We start from the raw sequence: 21551 nt of genomic DNA, 5'->3' as shown, positions 1-21551 counted from the left end.
TGATTATCTGGGTCGTGAAGATCTTTTTTTTGTACAGTTCTTCTGTGTATTCTTGTCACCTCTTCTTAATATCTTCTGCTTCTGTTAGGTCCATTCCATTTCTGTCCTTTATCGAGCCCATCTTTGCATGAAATGTTCCCTTGATATGTCTAATTTTCTTGAAGAGATCTCTAATCTTTCCCAATCTTTTGTTTTCCTCTATTTCTTTGCACTGATTGCTGAAGAAGGCTTTCTTACCTCTTCTTGCTATTCTCTGGAACTCTGCATTCAGATGCTTATATCTTTCCTTTTCTCCTTGGCTTTTCGCCTCTCTTCTTTTCACAGCTCTTTGTAAGGCCTCCCCAGACAGCCATTTTGCTTTTTTGCATTTCTTTTCCATGGGGATGGTCTTGATCCCTGTCTCCTGTACAGTGTCATGAACCTCATTCCATAGTTCATCAGGCACTCTATCTATCAGATCTAGGCCTTTAAATCTATTTCTCACTTCCACTGTATAATCATAAGGGATTTGATTTAGGTCATACCTGAATGGTCTAGCGGTTTTCTCTACTTTCTTCAATTTAAGTCTGAATTTGGTAATAAGGAGTTCATGATCTGAGCCACAGTCAGCTCCTGGTCTTGTTTTTGTTGACTGTATAGAGCTTCTCCATCTTTGGCTACAAAGAATATAATCAATCTGATTTTGATGTTGACCATCTGGTGATGTCCATGTGTAGAGTCTTCTCTTGTGTTGTTGGAAGAGGGTATTTGCTATGACCAGTGTATTTTCTTGGCAAAACTCTATTAGTCTTTGCCCTGCTTCATTCTGCATTCCAAGGCCAAATTTACCTGTTACTCCAGGTGTTTCTTGACTTCCTACTTTTGCATTCCAGTCCCCTATAATGGTAAGGACATCTTTTTTGGGTGTTAGTCCTAACAAGTCTTGTAGGTCTTCATAAAACTGTTGAACTTCAGCTTCTTCAGCATTACTGGTTGAGGCATAGACTCAGATAACTGTGATATTGAATGGTTTGCCTTGGAGACGAACAGAGGTCATTCTGTCGTTTTTGAGATTGCATCCAAGTACTGCATTTTGGACTCTTTTGTTGACCATGGTGGCTACTCCATTCCTTCTGAGGGATTCCTGCCTGCAGTAGTAAATATAATGGTCATCTGAGTTAAATTCACCCATTCCAGTCCATTTTAGTTCGCTGATTCCTAGAATGTCGATGTTCACTCTTGCCATCTCTTGTTTGACCACTTCCAATTTGCCTTGATTCATGGATCTGACATTCCAGGTTCCTATGCAGTACTGCTCTTTACAGCATCGGATCTTGCTTCTATCACCAGCCACATCCACAGCTGGGCATTGTTTTTGCTTTGGCTCCATCCCTTCATTCTTTCTGGAGTTATTTCTACACTGACCTCCAGTAGCATATTGGGCACCTACTGACCTGGGGAGTTCCTCTTTGGTATCCTATCATTTTGCCTTTTCCTACTGTTCATGGGGTTCTCAAGGCAAGAATACTGAAGTGGTTCACCATTCCCTTCTCCAGTGGACCACATTCTGTCAGACCTCTCCACCATGACCCACCCGTCTTGGGTTGCCCCGTGGGCATGGCTTGGTTTCATTGAGTTAGACAAGGCTGTGGTCCTAGTGTGATTAGATTGACTAGTTTTCTGTGAGTATGGTTTCAGTGTGTTTGCCCTCTGATGCCCTCTTGCAACACCTACCATGTTACTTGGGTTTCTCTTACCTTGGGCGTGGGTTATCTCTTCATGGCTGTTCCAGCAAAGCACAGCAGCTCCTTACCTTGGAGGAGGGTTATATCCTTACCAACGCCCTTCCTGACCTTCCACGTGGGATGGCTCCTCTAGGCCGTCTGGTCGAGAGAGGGAAGCATAGTCTTGAGAGGGAGCAGTTGTGAAGAAGCAATTGATGACTTACACACATGAGCATGTGATTATTAAATTGGGAAGCTGGCACAGTTGTAGAATTAGGGAAGTCTGGAGCAGCTTTTTAGTGAGGGAAGATCATGACTGAGTGTTGGACATGTTTTAAAGATTTATCGGCAATTCAGACAAGAAAGAATGCCCCTGGGAAAGGTCCTCAGTGCTGATGCATATTTGCGATTCATTCACTTAGAGGTTATGCATTGAAGCCCAGGAATTGATTTATACTTTTGAAATTAGATGATGTGTGAGTAGCAGTGTCACCCGAAGAGGACCAGACGAAGAACAGCGTTGACAGTACTGAGAAGCAGGAAGTGCTGGAAAGTGGTTGAGAAGAAAGAGCTCCAGAAGCACGTTAGTAGAGTTTGAAATAGCAATAGAAAGTTTTGCTTCTATAGATGAAATGCAGTTCATTTACAAAAGTTTATCTATACACCATTTGAAAATACATTAGAAGGTATTTTAGAGTAAGGAAAAGCTATGACTGACTGTTACAATGAATGCTCATGTACCAAGTGTGGCCTTACGTTTGAGATCCTCGGTTTCCTTTTCTGCCCACCGTCTAGTCTTCATGCTTATTATGAGGACTTGGACTCAGTGATACACCAAAACCATCCTCATAGCTAGCATTTATGTCTTGCTTTCTCAACACCACTGCTTGCAGTAATAAGCCAAGGCTGATCTAGCAGGGAAAGGACGTGGTGAGCCTGGAACATCTGCTAGAAAAAATAAGGAAGAGCCTGAATGCTAACATGAGTGGTGTCAGAAGGACATAGAAGCCAGCCTCCATTGGCTTCCATGGACCAATTTTGGGGTAGTCTGACAGCTACAGAGAATATTAATGATAGCTGATTATAAAGCACGGCATAAAAGTGAAAATCCAACATTCTGTTTAAAGTACTCTTCAGAGAGAACCAGAGAGAACAGGCAAGACAGAGACGAGAGCAAAATCCTGAAGTTCTTTATGGAAGGAGGCCAGCTAATAAGCGTGGAAGGAACGGCAGAATGAGAACACTGCTCTTCTCCGGTGTACCTTATGATCACTGAGAAGGGCGAGCCTGGGTAATGAGCGCCTTGGGAGCTGGTTGTTAGGAAGCAGGTTCTCAGTGTCAGCTTCTAGAGACCCCTGCGTTCCTCGGCTCCAGTCAAGTCCTTCATCTTCCCAGTCAGCAGCTTAGCATCTCTGTGTTCCTGGCCCCATGGTCGTCTCTCTCTTAGCTTCTTTCTTCTGTGTACTTCTTCTGTCTAAGGACACAGATTACATTGAGTCCACCCAGAGAATGCTGGATCATTTTCCTATTTTAAAGCCAGCTGTTTAGCAACCTTAATTCCATTTGTGTGCCTTGTAACCTAAGAGATTTCACAAGATTAGGATGTAGACATCTTTCAGAAGCCATTGCTTTAGTGCTGTGAAGTCACTGGGAGAAATGCACGCTTATTGCAGTATTAAAAATCTCTAATTCATCTGTCATTTATACCTATACCATTTAAAATGGAAATTAACATGTAAAACTATAGTATAAAAATAATTATTCATTTAAGTTCATTTTCAGAATGGTAATACCTCATTAATCATAAAAAAACACATCAAGCAAAATGGCAAAAATTTCTACACATTTTGTATTTAAAAAATTATTTTTTAATTGAAGGATAATTGCTTTATAGAATTTTGCTGTTTTCTGTCAAACCTCAACATGAATCAGCCATAGATGTACATATATCCCCTCCCTCTTGAACCTCCCTCCCATCTCCCTCCCACTCCCACCCTCTAGGTTGATACAGAGCCCCTGTTTGAGTTTCCTGAGCCATACAGCAAATTCCTGTTGGCTCTCTGTTTTACACATGGTAATGTAAGTTTCCATGCTGCTCTCTCATACATCTCACCCTCTGCTCCCCTCTCCCCATGTCCATAAGTCTGTTCTCTATGTCTGTTTCTCCATTGCTGCCCTGCAAATAAATTCTTTGGTACAATCTTTCTAGATTCTGTATATATGCATTAGTATATGATATTTATCTATCTCTTTCTGACTTATTTCACTCTGTGTAACAGGTTATAGGTTCATCCACCTCATTAGAATTGACTCAGATGTGTTCCTTTTTATGGCTGAGTAATATCCCATTGTGTATATGTTCTACAGCTTCTTTATCCATTCATCTGTCGATGGATATCTAGGTTGCTTCCATGTTCTAGCTATTGTAAATAGTGCTGTAGTGACCAGTGGGATCAGTTCAGTTCAGTGCGACCCTATGGACTGCAGCATGCCAGGCCTCCCTGTCCCTCACTAACTCCCGGAGTTTTACTCAGACTCATGTCCATTGAGTCGGTGATGCCATCCAACCATCTCCTCCTCTGTCGTCCCCTTTTCTTCCAGCCTTCAATCTTTCCCAGCATCAGGGTCTTTTCAAATGAATAGGTTCTTTGCATCAGGTGGCCAAAGTGTTGGAGTTTCATCTTCAACATCAGTCCTTCCAGTGAATATTCAGGACTGATTTCCTTTAGGATGGACTGGCGGGATCTCCTTGCAGTCCAAGGGGCTCTCAAGTGAGACACATGTATCTTTTTCATTTTGCTTTCCTCAGGGTACATGCATAGGAGTGGGATTGCTGGGTCATATGGTGGTTTTATTCCTAGATTTAAGGAATCTCCATACTGTCTTCCATACAAGTGACATTTGCTCCAAAAGTCAGATCACATTATTGATAATATATTTTTGTGCATCTTAAACTTACATGATCGTGGGGAAATGATCATGATCATTCTTCAGAGATTCATCACTTAAGGTTTTGTTTATACTTGCTTTTTCAGCCATAGGGAGTTTATTATATGAATTGGCTGCTGCTTATAAATATGTATAAAGTGATGAAAATTAAGTTGATTGGCTTGTATTGATTTTGTATTCAAAGGAAACTAGATTCCTTTGGTTGACCAGTATTGCTGATTTTAAGGCAGAGGGGAAATCTTTCAAATTCCAAGTGGGGTGATGAGAATTCTTAGTTTACCTTCATCCTTATTTTAAAATACATGTCTTGTTTCTCCTTGCTTAATTCTGATGTTTTCTTTCTCTGTTTCTGAGACCTGGCTCTGGGATGCTCCTGTTTGTGTGTGTGTGTGTGTGTGTGTGTGTGTCCTGTTCTCTCCAGTCATGGTTTTGTATTGTATTTGCTTTAATAGATAAGTCAGATCTTTCTTGACTCACAAGTGAAGAGAATCTGCAATGAGAAAATCTGAGTGACTGAACGAAGAGGTTTTTTTTAAAAATTTTTTTTTTACTTTATTTTACTTTACAATACTGCATTGGTTTTACCATACATTGACATGAATCCACCATCCATACCGTGTAAAAAAAATGATTTTAAAATTTGAAGTTCAAACAGGAAATTTTTGTACTAGAAAGTAGAAATCTGTAGCTAGGATGAGAATGCTACTATTGAACTTTTCTTTTGACACCAAAAACAATTTCAAATGATGCTATCCCAGGCCATGATAGACACCTGGAAATCAATCATACTTTAAACAACAGTACTTTTTATTATTTCAAAGTGTTCCTATAGATTGTCAAGGCACTGCCCAGATGGAGAGCCACAGAGTGTATATTTCTAGCATGACTCTTGCCCTTGAACTCAAGACCGGTAGAGTCAGTTTCCTGTTGGAGATCTGTCTGGATGTCCGTGGACTTTCTCGTAGAACAAGTCCCAAACTGATTTTCTCCTTCCAACCAGCTCAGATTCCCCAGGCCCAAATCTCTGATGTTGTCTTTGAGTCCTTTCTTGTAGACTGCACGTCCAGTCCCCATGGAAATTTGTTTGACTCTGGTTGTGAATGTGTGTCTGGGATTTGACCAGATCTCTTCTTTCGTGCTGGTCCTCGGTGCAGACCACTGTCACCTTTGCCTGGGTTTTACTGCAGGAGCCAGTTAGTTCATCCCTCTCTTTCTGCCCCCCACCCTCACCCTATCCCCAGTCTGTTCCAAGCAGAACAGCTGGAGGCCTCTATTGAAACGTGTGTCCTGCGTGGGCTTCCGTTCAGACACTTTCTCACCTGAGTGCCAGCCCCAGCTGCTGGCTCGGTGCCCTCACCCGTCCCCTCTGCCCTCCATCCCTCAGGCTCGTGCCCCAGGTCTCTCTGGCCACTGTGTCCTCTGTGACCTCTGCCCCTGCTCGGGGGAACACCCAGCTCCTCGATGTTCACTCATACTCCCAAGTCTCCCAAAGGTAAAGTGCTGGTCCCCTGCTGAGGTTCCAGCTCTTCCTTCTCTCTTTTGTTTTTAACCCACCCCTTTCACTCTTCAGATGCTCTGTGTCGTAGGTGGTGTTTTTGTCCTGTTTCCCTCACTGGGTTTTACAGTTTCCAACGTAGGGACTTGTCTTTGTTTGATCACCTACTCACTCTGGTTGCCTAGACTGTGCCTGCCTGGAGCCGATCCGGTTTAGCCGATCCGTGCACACATGACTGTGTGCACGTGTGAGGAGCGGGATCGATGCGGGAGCCAGGTGGGCCGAGTGCTGCTTCATTCTGATGAGAAGCCACAGAGTTTAGAAGGAAAGCTCTATGAAGATACGGCTTTAACTGTCTGATTTTGCCTCCTACGTGGAGAACCTGCCAGTTGCTGGTACCTAGGAAGGAGAATGAGTGGAGACAGAATGAAAAGTGTAAAGTCACGTGGGTTCATTGGGAGCAAGGCGTTCAGTGGTATGGTTTATCTGATTCAGGATTATTTTTGTTTTATTTCTGGTGGTGGTGGTTTTGTTCAGTTGCTAAATTGTGTTAGACTCTGCAACCCCATGGACTGCAGCATGCCAGGCCTCCCTGTCCCTCACTATCTCCCGGAATTTGCCCAAGTTCATGTCCATTGAGTTGGTGATGCCATCCAACCATCTCAACCGTCTCACCCCATACCATTTCTGGTGGTACCTAGATTATAAAATTTCCCAGATAATTAATTATTATGTTACAGTATTAATACTCTTATGGTGGCAGCGAAGCATAGGCACCAGTCAGTGCTCTCAAATTACTGGCAATATTATTATCCATGGAGGTAGGTAAGTTCAGTTGGTCCTGTTTGACTTAAACTGTTTTACTGAGGAAGACATTGAGACTTTTACACTAATAGTACTTTGGACCAAATTAAAAGGATTTGCTTAATGTCAGGTTGTGGATGAGTGAATATTTTGCATTTGACTACAGTTGAGCTGTGTTTTTGTATTTTAAATTCTACCCCATAGTAATAAAATATTATTAGAATGTTTACTATTATAGACATTCAGCAGATAATGTCAGAATTTTATAAGAAGCTTTCGTTCTCTGTGTAGTTTAGCTTATTCCCCTGTGCAGTGTAATATTTTTGTTTACTTCTTAAACCTGGAGCATTTTAATTAATAAAATTTTTTTCTTTTTAAAACTGCACTGTGGTTTATAAGCTCAAATTTCTTAAATTATACTTGGCCATATAAATAAGCTGTGCATTGCAACTCTGGGTTCTTAACCTTTGCCCTTTGCTATTAGCTTTATGTTTTTTTAATTATAGGAAAATAGAGGACAGAAGGAAAGTCATGACTTAAATGGACTGTTGTTATTATGGTATTCTTTTTAAAGGAAATGAAAAATATTATTTATTTTGTTCAAATCAAGTGAAACAAATATAGAATATCTTGTTGCTGTTATTTTACTAAGCATTTAATTCTTTACATGTAATGATGATTTTTCCATTTTATGGATTGATGGTGTGATAGGTTATTTATAGTTGTAAGGCATGTGTTGTTCATAGTTATTAATATATAGAAAAGAATGAATATTATTTTCAGTGTATACAAATGTGTTACTTGAATAATAAACTCACAGTCATTAAAAAAATACAAATATTACTTCAGCCTCAAAACTGAGGTTCCCTCTGTTTTATGAAAATAACCAGAAGAGGCCAGACATGAAAAGGAGCATTTCCATTTTTAAAACCTGCTTCAGTCTTGGCTTCTGATGCCCGTCTCTCCCATAAGGCTGCAGCACTTGATACGGTCTTGTGCTGCCCGTCTGTGCAGACATGTCCGGATGAATTCAGCGTTCAATGTGAAGAATCTTATAACATGCCAATCTGATTTGTAGCCCTTCATATCTTAGAATGCTAATTAAAATCACATTTTTGCATATGTCATGGCTCTCATGCACATATGCAAATAGATTTTGTTGCCTTTCAGCTATTAGTAATTAACTTTATGAAGGACAGCTGTAATACATAATTAACAAAAATGTTTGCAAGCCCTTTTACATTGAAAGTTACAACGGTAAATTTTTATTTTTTCGCTTATCAAGAGAGCTCTTTTAGTCTGATGCTTTGGAATGATATCTAAGTTGTTTTAAACAATCACAGGACATAATTAAATTGTGTTGTACTACATTCAGTAGAAGAATGGTGCTGTATGCAGTGGCTGCTGATTCCTGTCCATTTCATATTTATGTCAACAAAATTGAATTAAGTGATCTGATTTGTGTGTAAAATAAGATAGCATGTCGGGCAATACTCTTTGTTTGTTTTAGTTATTGATATCTTCTGGGCACTTAAATACATTTTTTTTGCATGTGCTGCAGACATGGTAAACATCTATATCATTTTAAAGAACCTCTCTTCAAATCATTACCATCTTCTTAAGGAAGCTTCTTGAAGGCTATTCATTTTCTCTTTTATAGTCCCTTAAATATTTAATAAAGCGACATTTTCTCAAACTCATTTCATGATTGAAGTGTGGGATCGACTCAGGGGCGGGGCGTGTGATACTGAGGTGTTGGTTTATCTTTCTTACTGACACTGAAGACGGTGACTGAAGAGCTAAAATCATTGGTTTGGTCCTTGTTCATATACACAAGTGAGAAAATGGCCCAGTGAGTGAAGTGCAGTTACTTCTTTTGGTTTTCTGGTGTTGCAGTGCATCCGTCTGTCTGCAACTTTCTGCTGAGTGCAGTGCCATGTAATGTGCATTTTTCTGTTACAGCTGTATATATTTATAAATATATTTATCCATGTCATTTAAAAAAAATTTTGCACGTTTCTAGTAGAGACTTATGTTTTAGTTCTATAATAACTTTCTGTCGTTTTCTTTTTTGTTTCAGGGTTGCATTTGTTATGAAGAAACACTTAAATACTCATCTGTTAGGCAAACATGGAGTTGGCACACCAAAAGAAAGGTAATTTTCATCCATTTAAAATAATTGGATTACGATAAGTATATCTTCATTTTAGATTTTGTTTAGTGAGGTGACTCCTCGAGTTTTATCCAGTCAGTTCGTCATGTTTTACCTAAGTGGTACTCTCATGTTGAATATCATATATTACGCCATTCTCCCATAAAAATTTCATGTAGCATTTTAATTTTAGAAAATTTGATCTAAACATATTGGAAAAGATTTGAAGGATTTGATTTTTTTTTATCCATTTGTGGAATGACCTTGAAACAGAAGAGTTAAAAAGGGAGTCAACCTCTGTGAATGCATTAGAATGAACTAAAATAAATATGTAAAACCAAACTATTGAACTTTGTGTATTTTTTTTGAGGTTTTAAAATGACATTTTTGAATTCTCACTGTAGAATTAAACATTGCTGATTTGAAAAAGAAATACATCTTGTGTCATCCCCCAAATAATGCTGCGGTTGCCATGTCATGAAAAATAACACTACAATTACAATGTCATCAGCTGCCAGGCTTCCTTTCTTCTTGCTGCTGTGTCATAATTAGCTGCATCTCATAGGCTGGATTATATTAGGTGAGCTGAAACATCGCGGTGTCAGCCCCCAGGCAAGCCTGGCTGCTGCTGAAACTTGCCGTTCCTGCAACACTAGTGTGAGCAGCCTCACCTGTAAGGCCCTAGTGGGCTTCCGACTCGGCCCAGATCCTCAAAGGCAGCATGTGAAATCCTGCAGATGCTCCTTTAGACTTTTGTTTTCAATACGCTTGTAAAATGCCAGTCATGGTGCAGTTTGTTCTGTCATACTGTAGCCTACGGCTTCTTCTGCCATATTTGTAAACATTTAATAAATGAAGAAAAATTGAAATACTCATCAACATTTTCTATATTCACAAGAAATTTAACTGGACTTTTCTATTGGTAGCATATTGTTTTCTTAAGCATTTTGATTTGGACATGTCTACTATGTCAGAATACTGGAATGTTACGCATGCCTACTTTCTTCCTTTTGGTTTCTCATACTTTTCTTTGTCACATTATATTTAATTTGAGACAAAATTTACGTGTTGGAGAGATCCTGGATGCATTATTCTTGAAATTTGAAAATTTTTCTATTATTTAAATTGTAATTTTGGACTTGTCAAAGTTATGTTTTATAAGCACTTAAGAAACAAAACATCTGTAGTTACTGTGTTCTTGTTGCTTTCGCTTGCATTATCTCGTTAATCGTATTACCATGTTGTGGTGGTTTAGTTCTCACTCATGTCCAGCTCTTTGTGACCCCGTGGACTGTGTCCTGCCAGGCTCCTCTGTCCATGGAATTTTCCAGGCAAGAATACTGGAGTGGGTTGCCCTTTCCTTTTCCAGGAGAACTTCCTGACCCAGGGGTTCCCTGCATTGCAGGCAGATTCTTTACCAACTGAGCCACCTCGGAAGCCTATATTACTATATTAGTGGTGCATTATTTTTCTAATATTATAGAATTAAAGGCAGATTGAGGAATATACAATATCTCATAAATAGTTAAGTGTTGGAGTTGTTATTTTTCTGATTCCAATTCTAGTGTTCTTCCTCATGGTGATTATTATGTTTCACACTGAAAATCTTTACATACAGGTACTTAGGGTGTTTTATTCACAAAACAAATTTGAAAGAAAACATTCGATCTAGATTGCATGATAAAAATAAAATATTTCCCTGCTGTATAACCAGTATATATTTTGAATTCAAATGTATCATTTTGGTTTTTATTTAGGAATTTAGAAAGTTTGAATATATTTGTCCATATTGTTTCATATTAATGAAAAGCTCATCACCTTGTACATATATTTACCCTGCAGGCACCTTAAGAATAGTAGGTGTCTTCTGAATGTGATCCTGGGTGTTTGAAAATTCTAGCTGTGCTCTTCGGTTTTTCCATTTGCCTTTTCCTGTGCATTCCAGGACAGCTCTCTGTTACTTCCCTTCATTTCAGTCCCTGATTCACAAAGAAAGGCTAAATAGAGGCAAGAGAAGGAATCTATGTCTTTCTACCCTTTGAGGTATGATAAGCTTTTTCTCTAACATTTACATGATTTTTGTCCTAAAATCAGGAGATGAGTCTCAAATGGGAAGGCATTCCTCATCTTCTATATCATTCCCTCCTAAGTAGTCTGACTACAAAGTTCCTCTCAGCTCAGCGTTAGATTGAATTGTTTTTCCTGCTAAAATTCCTGTGTTTGAGCGGGCCTCTTATTTATAGTATCTGCTTATCGATAGGGGAGCCCCTCTTCTTGCATAGAGAGGCTGAGTTGGAATGCCAGGGCCTCAGCCACAGCACAATTTCCCAACAGATGTCCATAGCTGAAGAAGACTTTAAGATGTAAGGAGCAGAATCTAGCCTGATGGATGGCAAATGCTCCTTCCTTCCAGTGCGCCTTGCACACCTCCGTGGAGAGGGAATCGATGCCTTTAATAGTCTTAGGAAACAAAGAAACTCTTTATCAGCATGTTCAACCATCTCTTTGGGCAGAACTGTTCTCTCAATTAAGTTAAACATTTTTTCTTACCTATTTGAAACATTAATGCCTTGCTATAGTTTTGCAAGCTTGCTATATTTTAATTTCTCTAGGACAATGTAATCAGTTTATTCTTTTTATGTTTTGAATTTGATTCTCCCCTCCTATGTGTTGCATATTATGGCAAATAGTAATAGAAGTTAGCTAAATAGGCTGTGACAATTAAATTAATAATGCATTTTGTTTGCAAGTATTTAGGCTTTGTGTTTTGACTGATATATGCAAAAATGATAATTTATTACAAATAAATTCATATTCTTGCACTATAGTTTGATGAACTAATAAATTTTGTCAGCATGACTGTCATTAGCCACAGAAAAATAAATAATTTCAAATATATATTTTTTGACTCCGGGAAACACCTGAGGTGATTGCTTGTATAAGAGCAACTTTTATATTCTTAAATTTGCATGAACTTATTTTAAGGTAGTATATTACTGTATTTTAGAAGTCTTGTACACTTAAATATGAACAGCTAAATACAGCTACATTCAGTTCACATTCCAAAATAATAAGCTGATTAATTTGCAAGTTCATTCTAAAGTATTCCCTATTTTAAATAAGTAATTCTCTTTATAATATAGTAAGCCAGAGTAGCTTTATGACTCTTTGAATTCACTAATAGTAATCTAGAAAACGAGCTTATCCACAATTATCACAATTGAAACAGCCATAATAAGTATGTCTTATGTGAAAGCCAGGTGCATATTACAATAGAAAGAGATAGCATTTGTAGTTCAGCACTTGGAAATCAGCTGGGCTTTGAATGACTGTGGAGATACGAGGAGAGGAAACAATTCACTCAGAATTTCTGAGCTGATAAGTGGCTTTTGTGGTGTCTGGGACAATATCAGAAAAGGTCTGCACTGGCGGTGTCTCAGAAAGGCTCATGTGCTCCCGAAACCAGCTTTTCTAGTAGAGGATTTTAAACTGGACGTGGACATCAGAGACTCTAGGAGCTAAATAATGTTCTTGTTTTTTCAAGTTACTAATGAATATCTAGATTGAAACTTTAATATTTTTTCAATGAAGCAATTTTTGGAGGAGTCTATGCATATTCTAAGTCTCAGACTGTGCCTAATTTTCAGCCCAGCTGTTGGGTATGTTCAGTCCCCTAGGGCGGGCCCAGAGCTCGCCAGTGTTTTTGTTCAGGTGAATGGGTTTCCCTCCTTTAGATGGCCGAGCCATAAAATTTTTCCCGACTTCTCTCCATCAGACGTTTGGAACTTGTGGTTAGGCATCTTTCTTTCAACAGTATCTTTGAGCTTACTGATAGAATCTTTCCCCAAACTCTTATATGGACCAGATACTATGTAGTCTGAGCGTGGGATAGACATACGGCAGCCCTGATATTGGCTCTAATTTGCCATGAGCCATTGCTACAGGGTCCTGTGGAGTCTGTCTTGTCTCCTTTATGGAGAACTTTCGTATTTATATGTTAAAATTGTATGGAAGCATCATCATTGTTCAGTTTAGAGGGGCTCACCCTTTTTCTTGAAGTGTGAAAATATCATCCAAAACCCAGACATTCCTGGAAAAAGTGTATGTACGTGTACATGCAGTTTTTATTGAAACTTTGCCAGTGATAGATACTGTGGGTTGACTAGGTTACTTTTAAAGGAGAGAACACTACCTTTTCTAGAAACTCTGTATTGGACGTATTTCAGTTCAGTCGCTCCGTCATGTCCGACTCTTTGCGACCCCATGAGTCGCAGCACGCAAGGCCTCCCTGTCCATCACCAACTCCCGGAGTTCACTCAGACTCATGTCCATAGAGTCCGTGATGCCATCCAGCCATCTCATCCTCTGTCGTCCCCTTCTCCTCCTACCCCCAATCCCTCCCAGCATCAGAGTCTTTTCCAATGAGTCAACTCTTTGCATGAGGTGGCCAAAGTACTGGAGTTTCAGCTTTAGCATTAGTCCTTCCAAAGAAATCCCCGGGCTGATCTCCTTCAGAATGGACTGATTGGATCTCCTTGCAGTCCAAGGGACTCTCAAGAGTCTTCTCCAACACCACAGTTCAAAAGCATCAATTCTTCAGTGCTCAGCCTTCTTCACAGTCCAACTCTCACATCCATACATGACGACTGGAAAAACCATAGCCTTGACTAGATGGACCTTAGTCGGCAAAGTAATGTCTCTGCTTTTGAATATGCTATTTAGGTTGGTCATAACTTTTCTTCCAAGGAGTAAGCGTCTTTTAATTTCATGGCTGCAGTCACCATTTGCAGTGATTTTGGAACCCCCCAAAATAAAGTCTGACACTGTTTCCACTGTTTCCCCATCTATTTCCCATGAAGTGATGTGACCAGATGCCATGATCTTCGTTTTCTGAATGTTGAGCTTTAAGCCAACTTTTCCACTCTCCACTTTCACTTTCATCAAGAGGCTTTTTAGTTCCTCTTCACTCTCTGCCATAAGGGTGGTGTCATCTGCATATCTGAGGTTATTGATATTTCTCCCGGCAATCTTGATTAGGTAGACTCAAATTTTTCGTACTAGGAAAGATTCTGTTCATAATGTGAGATGAACTCCTGTTGTTGTCCCGTTATTATCCATTTTAAGTAAGTAACTGCCTTTTGGCGAAATTGGTATTGCTTGTGTTTTCTTTTCTTAAAGGATCAGCTGTTTTCCTTACTGTTTATTCCATGTGAATTTCTGTACGGTACCTTCTGTTTTCTGTCTTAGCACTGAAACAGGCAGTTTATTCTCAGGGAAGCGCGCTGAGGTGTCTCGTCCCGTGTTGAGTGTGCTTCCTCTCATCTCTGAGCCGTGTTCTTTGTAGCGCGTGTGGGTCATGCGTCTGTCGCTCAGGCCCGCTCTCCAGTCACTGTTGTTGATTGGTCTCCCCTCTCAGTTCTTCTTTTAATCAGTGGTTAGTGATTTTTTTTTTTAAAATGAGGCCCAATTTTGGAAAAATTAAGTGTCTATGGGCTCCTCTCTGTTTTAAAAAATATTTATACAAGAAATAATTCTGTTGAGCCAAAATGGAGGAAAAACATTTCAGTTCATTCTGTCTTGGATTGCTTGTTTTAACGAGTGGGAGGTTGTTCTATTTGAGTGACTTACTATTGCTTCTGCATGAGCCGAGGACACCCTTTCTTCTGCCTTGTCCCATTTCTCCTCCTTGTCATCTGTAGACAGCGTCTAGTGTATAAATAATATCCTGTGATCATTTAATACCATTTTATTTAAGGAAGTTGGGTGGAATAGACAGACAACCCTGCTAAATAATTACACCCATGTGGGAAGATAGATAGAAGTCACATCACTTACTCAGGGTTGTTATTTTTAGAAAACTTTCTTCTGTGTTTTACTGACTTAATCTGACCATTTATAAACGTTCATTAGGAGATGAGTATATATTTTCCACCAAAGTTATCTCGTTAGTACTTGGGTAGTATTTCTAAATTAAATGGGCAGTTTAGATATTCTGTGGTTGCCTTATGACAAATGTTTTCTTACTGAAATGGATATATTCTAGTTCCTACTTCATACATTTTCGAGGTGAACATTAGCAAAAGTAAGCTTCACCGGTGAGAATGTTGGGGTTTCAGCTTGTCATGTGTGTGTGGAAGTTTCCAACTTACTTTATAGGGAGAGGTGTTTGGGCCAAGTCGCAGATGGTTCTCCTGGCTCATCTGTGAGGGGACAGAAAACCCCCTTCCTAGCTGGTAACTCCCTTGGGCTCCTCAGTTTCCATGAAGCAATGTGAGCCCTACTCCTGCTTCAGCTGCTCAGCCCAAAGCCCTGTGGAGTATCTTGATACTATGTGTTTGTCTGATAGATTAGTTTGCTGTTCTGAGTAAATATTCCTTCCACTCATTTCTCCTGACTGGACTTTGAGTGGTGTCCTTCCATCAGGACAGCCGCTTACCTTCATCCCATTGTGTCTGCTTGCCGCCTCCAGCAGCATTTTGACTGATCTTGTAGTTAGTTTTTACGATCATGACAAATCTCAGAATGCTTTGAGAAGTCATGTCTTTATTGTAAAGATGTTGCTCAACATGCTGTTCCTGGACATAGATCGTATCTTCCTAGTGAGATGGTTGGGGGCAGTTTCTTTCCAGTCTCTCTTTTAGGAAAAGGTGTGCCTTTCTGAAACAACTTGTCATTTTGGCCTTAAGTACTATCAACTCATGTGTATAATTGAGTTTTCCTCCTTATGTTTACTTCTAGAAAGCTCAGTGCCAAAGTTGTAACTCACCTCCAGAAAGTAGGATGGACTTCATGGAATGCATTTTATTTACTACTGTTATTTCTAGTTTCATCTTTTTTTCCCTTATGGGAAATTCCCATTTTATGTGAGTGGTAGATTTTAACAACTTCATATAAATCAAAGCTCACATAATTCAAGGGAAGTTTTGCAACAGGGATATTTGTGAGGTGGGGTCAGTATTTGTCTGGGAGGATGCGGTCTCTAGCGCTGTGCTCTGGGGGCATTGTGTCCAGCGGTGCATAGCCCTGTGATGAGGCTTTAAAAACTGTCCTTGCGAATATAGTGCACTTTACATGGTGCTTTTTACTCTTTAATATTGTCTTTTATTGTGAGGAATGCTCGCTCCTAGAGTGTGCTGAGCAGACATGGCATGTCCTCCCTTGCCAGAGAAGGGAGGGTTGCTTCACTTTTATACCAGGGTCCTTGCTCTCTGCTCTGTCAGAAGTAACTGCTGCTCAAAGTATGTCACAGCTGTGCTGGTAAAATACCATGTCTACTACTCCGGGAGAAATTCTCCCGTTAGTAGGGGAGAAAGCCTAGGTGTTAGAGTATACGCGTGCTGCAGAGATATAGGACTATTTTCTACTCTTTCTAAGATTCATTCTTTAATTTTAAGCTAACATTTGATTTCTCTCTGTGTGTTTTATTCTTGAGCATTGAAATAGACATGAGTATTATATGAGTCTTATTCTTCAGAAGATATTGGAGGTTATGCAGTTATCCATAGTATGTTGAAAGAAAGGCTACACAATGATACAAAAGAAAGGTTTAGAAGAGGGAACAGTTAATCCTGTCTCAGAGGTGTTCTGGGGGATGCTCATGAAGACATCTGGTTTATTTATTAATGGATTCTCCCAGTCAACATTGACTACATCTATGCTGTTGTGTTCCAAGGTTGAGCTGGCCTGTCGTGTTTGCAGATCATACACCCTCTGGTCTCATGCCCCATCAATTTGGCTTGACGGACTGAGGCTAAGGATGCAGGGATGTTGCACCTGTAAAGGGAAGGGGGAGTTTTATCAGGTGGGAGGTGCTGGTGAAAACACAGCAGAAGTGCTTTTCCTGAGAGTGTCTGGGCCAGCTGTTGCTTTAGGACAGGCCTTTCTGCAGGGGCGCCTTTTAAGGGAGGCCCCTAGTGAGGTGTATGTGAGCTTGGCTGCCCCTGCTCTAGTGCGACCTGGGGCTGGAGGAAGAGGGTGGGCAGAAAATGAACAGGTAAGATGCCCGCTTAGTGCTGCTTAGGAGGGGAGCACAGGTGGGAGTATTCCTTCAGGGTGACGATGGAAGGGGTAGTGAGTTGGAATCCAGCGGGAGAGAACCAGGAACGCTGCGCCGGCGTCTTGTCTCACTCCACACCAGGGGAAGCCAGCAAGCCTTTGGCGTGGAGCTCAGACCTCAGGGAGGATTCTCGGGTCACATCGCAGAGATGCTTCCTGGACCCTTGCCCTCTTCCCCTGCTCCAGCAACTCCCCTCAGTGCCAGTCGCCTCTCCTCATTCATACTTCAGAGCTTGCCTGCAAATAAGCCCTGTAGTCATTGGTTTTACAGGCAGACCTTGTTTCCCAGTGCTTTGCAAATATTGCATTTCTTACAAATTAAAGGATTGTGGCAACCCTGTGGCGAGCAAGTCTATCAGCTCCATTTTTTCCAGTAACATTTGCTTACTTCTGGTTTCTTTGTCAACATCTGGTCATTCTCACAAGGTTTTAAACTTTTATTATTGCTTTATTTTATGTTGACCTTGGATCCGTGATCTTTGATGCTGTTACTATGACATGAAGGCTTGGACTGATGGCTAGTTTTTAGCAATCAGTTTTTAGCAGTCAGATATTTTCTAGACATAATGTTATTACATACTTAACACAGTATAATGTAGTGTAAGCATAACTTGTATATGCACTGGGAAACTGAAAAATTCCTGTGACTCCCTTTCTTGCTTTATTGCGGTGGTCAAGGACGAAACCCGTGGTGTTTCCGAGGGGGGTGCATTGTGTTAGACACGGTCTGTCCCAGCTCTGCACCCGAGTTCCCCCTTCCTCTGTGCTTTTGTTCTTCCTGCCCTCACCACACTACCGTGTTTCTTTCATCCGGATTGTCAATCTAAGTCACTGTTTCATTTCAAGCTTCAGTATGAGGTGCTGGCCTTCTGTGAGTTTCTTCCTTGTTCATTCCATCTCTAAATTGTGTTTATTTTTTCATCATATTCCTATGGAACTTTGCTGAATAGAGAATATATACATGCACAGTGACGCAGTGGTAGAGAGCCACCTGTGTGTGTGTGTGGGTTCAATCTCTGGATCAGGGCGATCCCCTGGAGAAGGAAATGGCAACCCACTCCAGTATCCTTGCCTGGGAAATCCCGTGGACAGAGGAGTCTGGTGGGCTACAGTCCATGGGGGGAGTTGGGCAAGTGATTAAACAACAGCATATATATATATATATATAAACTCCATCTCCCAAAGCAGAAACCCAAAAAACTATAATGATACTGTGTATAATTATGTAATCTAGTACTAGTTCATTGAGTTACTACACCAGAAATGTATGATTTAGTAATGATAATCTTTATTAAATGAGGAATGCCTCCTTTTTCATTCCTATATACAAATAAGATAAAATTGAATTCTGTGGAGAAGGTGAACTATACCTTTTCTAGTATGAATGTTCTAATTGTTTTTTCATATGTTGGTACATTGTTGCTTAATATGACAAGCTAATTTTTAAGGATTTTTGTGGGGCTACCATTTAGTTTAGTAGTTCAGTCAGATCTTGGGTATAAGAATGCCTGCTCTTTTAACTCTCTTTGAAGTCAGTAAGTGATCCCCACGATGATCAATCAAATATGCTAAATGTTCAGAAGGTAGGTGTTTTCCCTTGGCAGGCATCTAGAATATTTTTGGCCATTCTCTTCTTTTATTTCACTTAAATTGCTTTTAGAACACTGGGGCTTATACATCTGGACTCTGACTAAAATATGCCCTAAGCTCTTATCTTTAATTCCCAGTCAGCACCAGAATTAAAGAGAACAAAGGCCTATATGTTCACTGCAGCCTTCAATTATGCTTAATTACCAACTTTCGTACAGTTTCATTATACAGTACTGATTTCTTGTGAGACTTTCTTTATATTCATGATGTCTTGGTAGTTGCTTATAAAGGTCCAAGTTTAAAATTTTTCTGAGGAATTTTCAGGAAACTTACAAGCTTTCTGAAGTAATTTTGGTAAAGTTGGATCAAAGCAATTTGGTGATCCATTTTAACAGATGAAAAACAAGAAGTTTTCATTTTGTCATGCCACAGAGCACTGATGGGAGAAATTGAGGGTTTGTTTACCTGGTATTCTCCAAGACATGTCCCCTCAGCCCCGGGCCGCTTGAGGATCCCACTGTGAGCTTCAGACCAAGGGCCGCCCCCCCCAGCCCTGGGCTGCCCTCTCCCTGGCACTCAGAGGGGACAGGCAGGCAGCCACGCCCCTTATGAGGCAGGTCGGCCTTCTGGGGATGCCAGCCGTCTGCAGAACGACTGCCTTCTGTTTCAGCAGGCCCTTCATTCCCTTCAGAACCATCATGATGCCCACTGATAGGATCTAAGATACAAGGTTGAATCGTATGAAATCAACACTCAGGTTAAAAACAGTCAAATACTGGCAGTTTCCTATGAGGCAAACCTAATTCTATTTAGAACTGTTTCTGAAATGTGATGTTACTATCAAAATCTGCTTTTCAGGGAAGTAATAATTTCCATTGTGTTTTAATGTAATCCTGTTCTTGCTTTTTTTAGGGACAGTGAGTGATACCCTCATGTAGTATGTGGGTATAGAAATTGGGTCAGGGTACGAGGAAACCCGTCTCATCATACTTTGTTCACTGTTTCCACTCCGTGTCCACTGAAAGCCATGTTGGCATGCCTTCTAGGCCTGGGCCAGCTGCATTTTCAAAGCCCAGGTTTTGTCTCAGTGTGGAATTCCTGCCCTGGATCTGCATTCTATGTAATCTCTTCTTACTCCTAAGAAGACTGATGTACAGTTCAGCACATTCTGCTTTGTTTCTCTTTATTCTTTTAAAAACACCAAGTTTGTACCCTGGGTCCACACAGATGATTTCTTGAGGGTTATGGTTTCCAACTGTCCTCCTTGTCTCAGGCTTTCAGAAGGTGATTGATCTTCAGTGAATATTGATAGATTTAAGATATTAAAATTCTCATTGAAATTTTCCTTTTTTAAGATGGACTTTTTCCTAACTGGTGTAACATACGATTTATAGTCACATTTTAATAAAAGTATTGCAGAATAGTGTATGTAACTATCTGTGGTCCTGCCTGTTAATTGCGTCAACCTCAAATGCATTCTTCCTGAGTCACTGCGGATTTATTGTCTTCTCATTTGGGAGGCCCAGGACACATGTTCTCATTCCTCAGGGTTATGGTGACATGGACATGGATTTATAGTTATACGAGTACCAAAAAAATCATACTATATATAAACACAGCATTTTTTTAAGCATAATAAGTACTTATTACTAGATAAAAACGTTTTAAAGAAATTTTTAGTTACTGAGGTTTAAACCATATCTCTGTCTCTTTTTTCATGCTAATCTGGTGCAGAAAGGGGTTATGGGAAATAGTAGATTCAGTGGAATATATATGAAGTTTTTTAAAAATTATACACAAATTTTCTTTAAAGGTAATTAAAACAATAATTTCCCCTTTCATTCTCACAGTGCACTGTAATACTGAGAATTTTTTTCTCATTTCACATTTATAATTAAATAATAATGGATATGCCATATATTTTTGGCAACTAGGAAGTAGCAGTCTTATGGCTGGATATGTAGTCTTTAAAATTTTATGCTTTCCTTTTTCTAAAAAAATATTGTTGATATGATAATCAGATTTTGAAGATTAGGAAATTTTCTAACAAAAGAATTAACCCAATGCGTATTATTTATTAGTACTCATAGTAGTAGCAATATATGGACATATTTAAAGTTTCAGTGAATTTTTGGTTTCTCTCTTTCTGTTAAACAGAAACCAAAAATTTTACATGGAACACTACTGTGTAAAACCAGTAAAAACCAGATGCTCTGTCTGAAGCCGCCAAGGAGTCCAAAGACTCCATGAGTGGTGGGGCGCCTTCTCTGTGTCTCAGAGAAGCCTTAGGCCCCTTATCACACTAAAGAGAATCTCGACACACAGCACTCCTTTACTTGTACACTAAGCCATTGACGTTTGCAGCTTTCACGTTTACAGTATTGTTGATCCCTACGTGACGAGACGCTGGTGTGCTCAGGCACTCCGAGCCCGAGCTCTTAATTTAGCTGGAATGCGGGCCCGTCTTCAGGCCTCAGTGTGCTCGGCTCATCATAGCTGTCTCACGCCTCTGGAGAACCTAAAGACCAAAGCAGGTTAATCAAACAGATCAAGGTCTGGATCTGATGGAAATAAAAGAAAGAATGATAAAAATGTCAGAGTGTAGTCACTCTGAGCTAGAGATACACGATAGGACTGAATTAAAATCTGGAATGTAATGTTCTAGTTCTGATGTTCAGTGGAAACTTCACAGATGTTCATTCTCTTATTGAGTGAGTAAGTTTAAAAAATGGGGCCACAAATGGACCAATGATGAGCAGAATTTATTTGGCCCAGTTTTGTGCCCTGAGGCCTGTGTAGTGAG

The 21551-nt window shown here is 40.0% G+C and overlaps 1 protein-coding gene across 3 annotated transcripts in view; it reads left to right on the top strand.

The window, feature by feature from the left end:
- ZNF407 (zinc finger protein 407) overlaps window positions 1-21551 on the top strand; it is a 385214-nt gene that overhangs the window by 138933 nt on the left and 224730 nt on the right. For all 3 annotated transcript variants that reach the window (XM_015103570.4, XM_042239168.2, XM_042239169.2), the window contains exon 4: window positions 9032-9106. In XM_015103570.4, coding sequence (XP_014959056.3) covers window positions 9032-9106 — 75 coding nt within the window. The remainder of the gene's footprint in view (window positions 1-9031; window positions 9107-21551) is intronic.

The sequence above is a fragment of the Ovis aries genome, chromosome 23, assembly GCF_016772045.2.
Source record: "Ovis aries strain OAR_USU_Benz2616 breed Rambouillet chromosome 23, ARS-UI_Ramb_v3.0, whole genome shotgun sequence".
Taxonomy (NCBI): Eukaryota; Metazoa; Chordata; class Mammalia; order Artiodactyla; family Bovidae; genus Ovis; species Ovis aries.
Note: the sequence above shows the minus strand (reverse complement) of the source record. Positions and strands in the feature narration are given on the sequence as shown.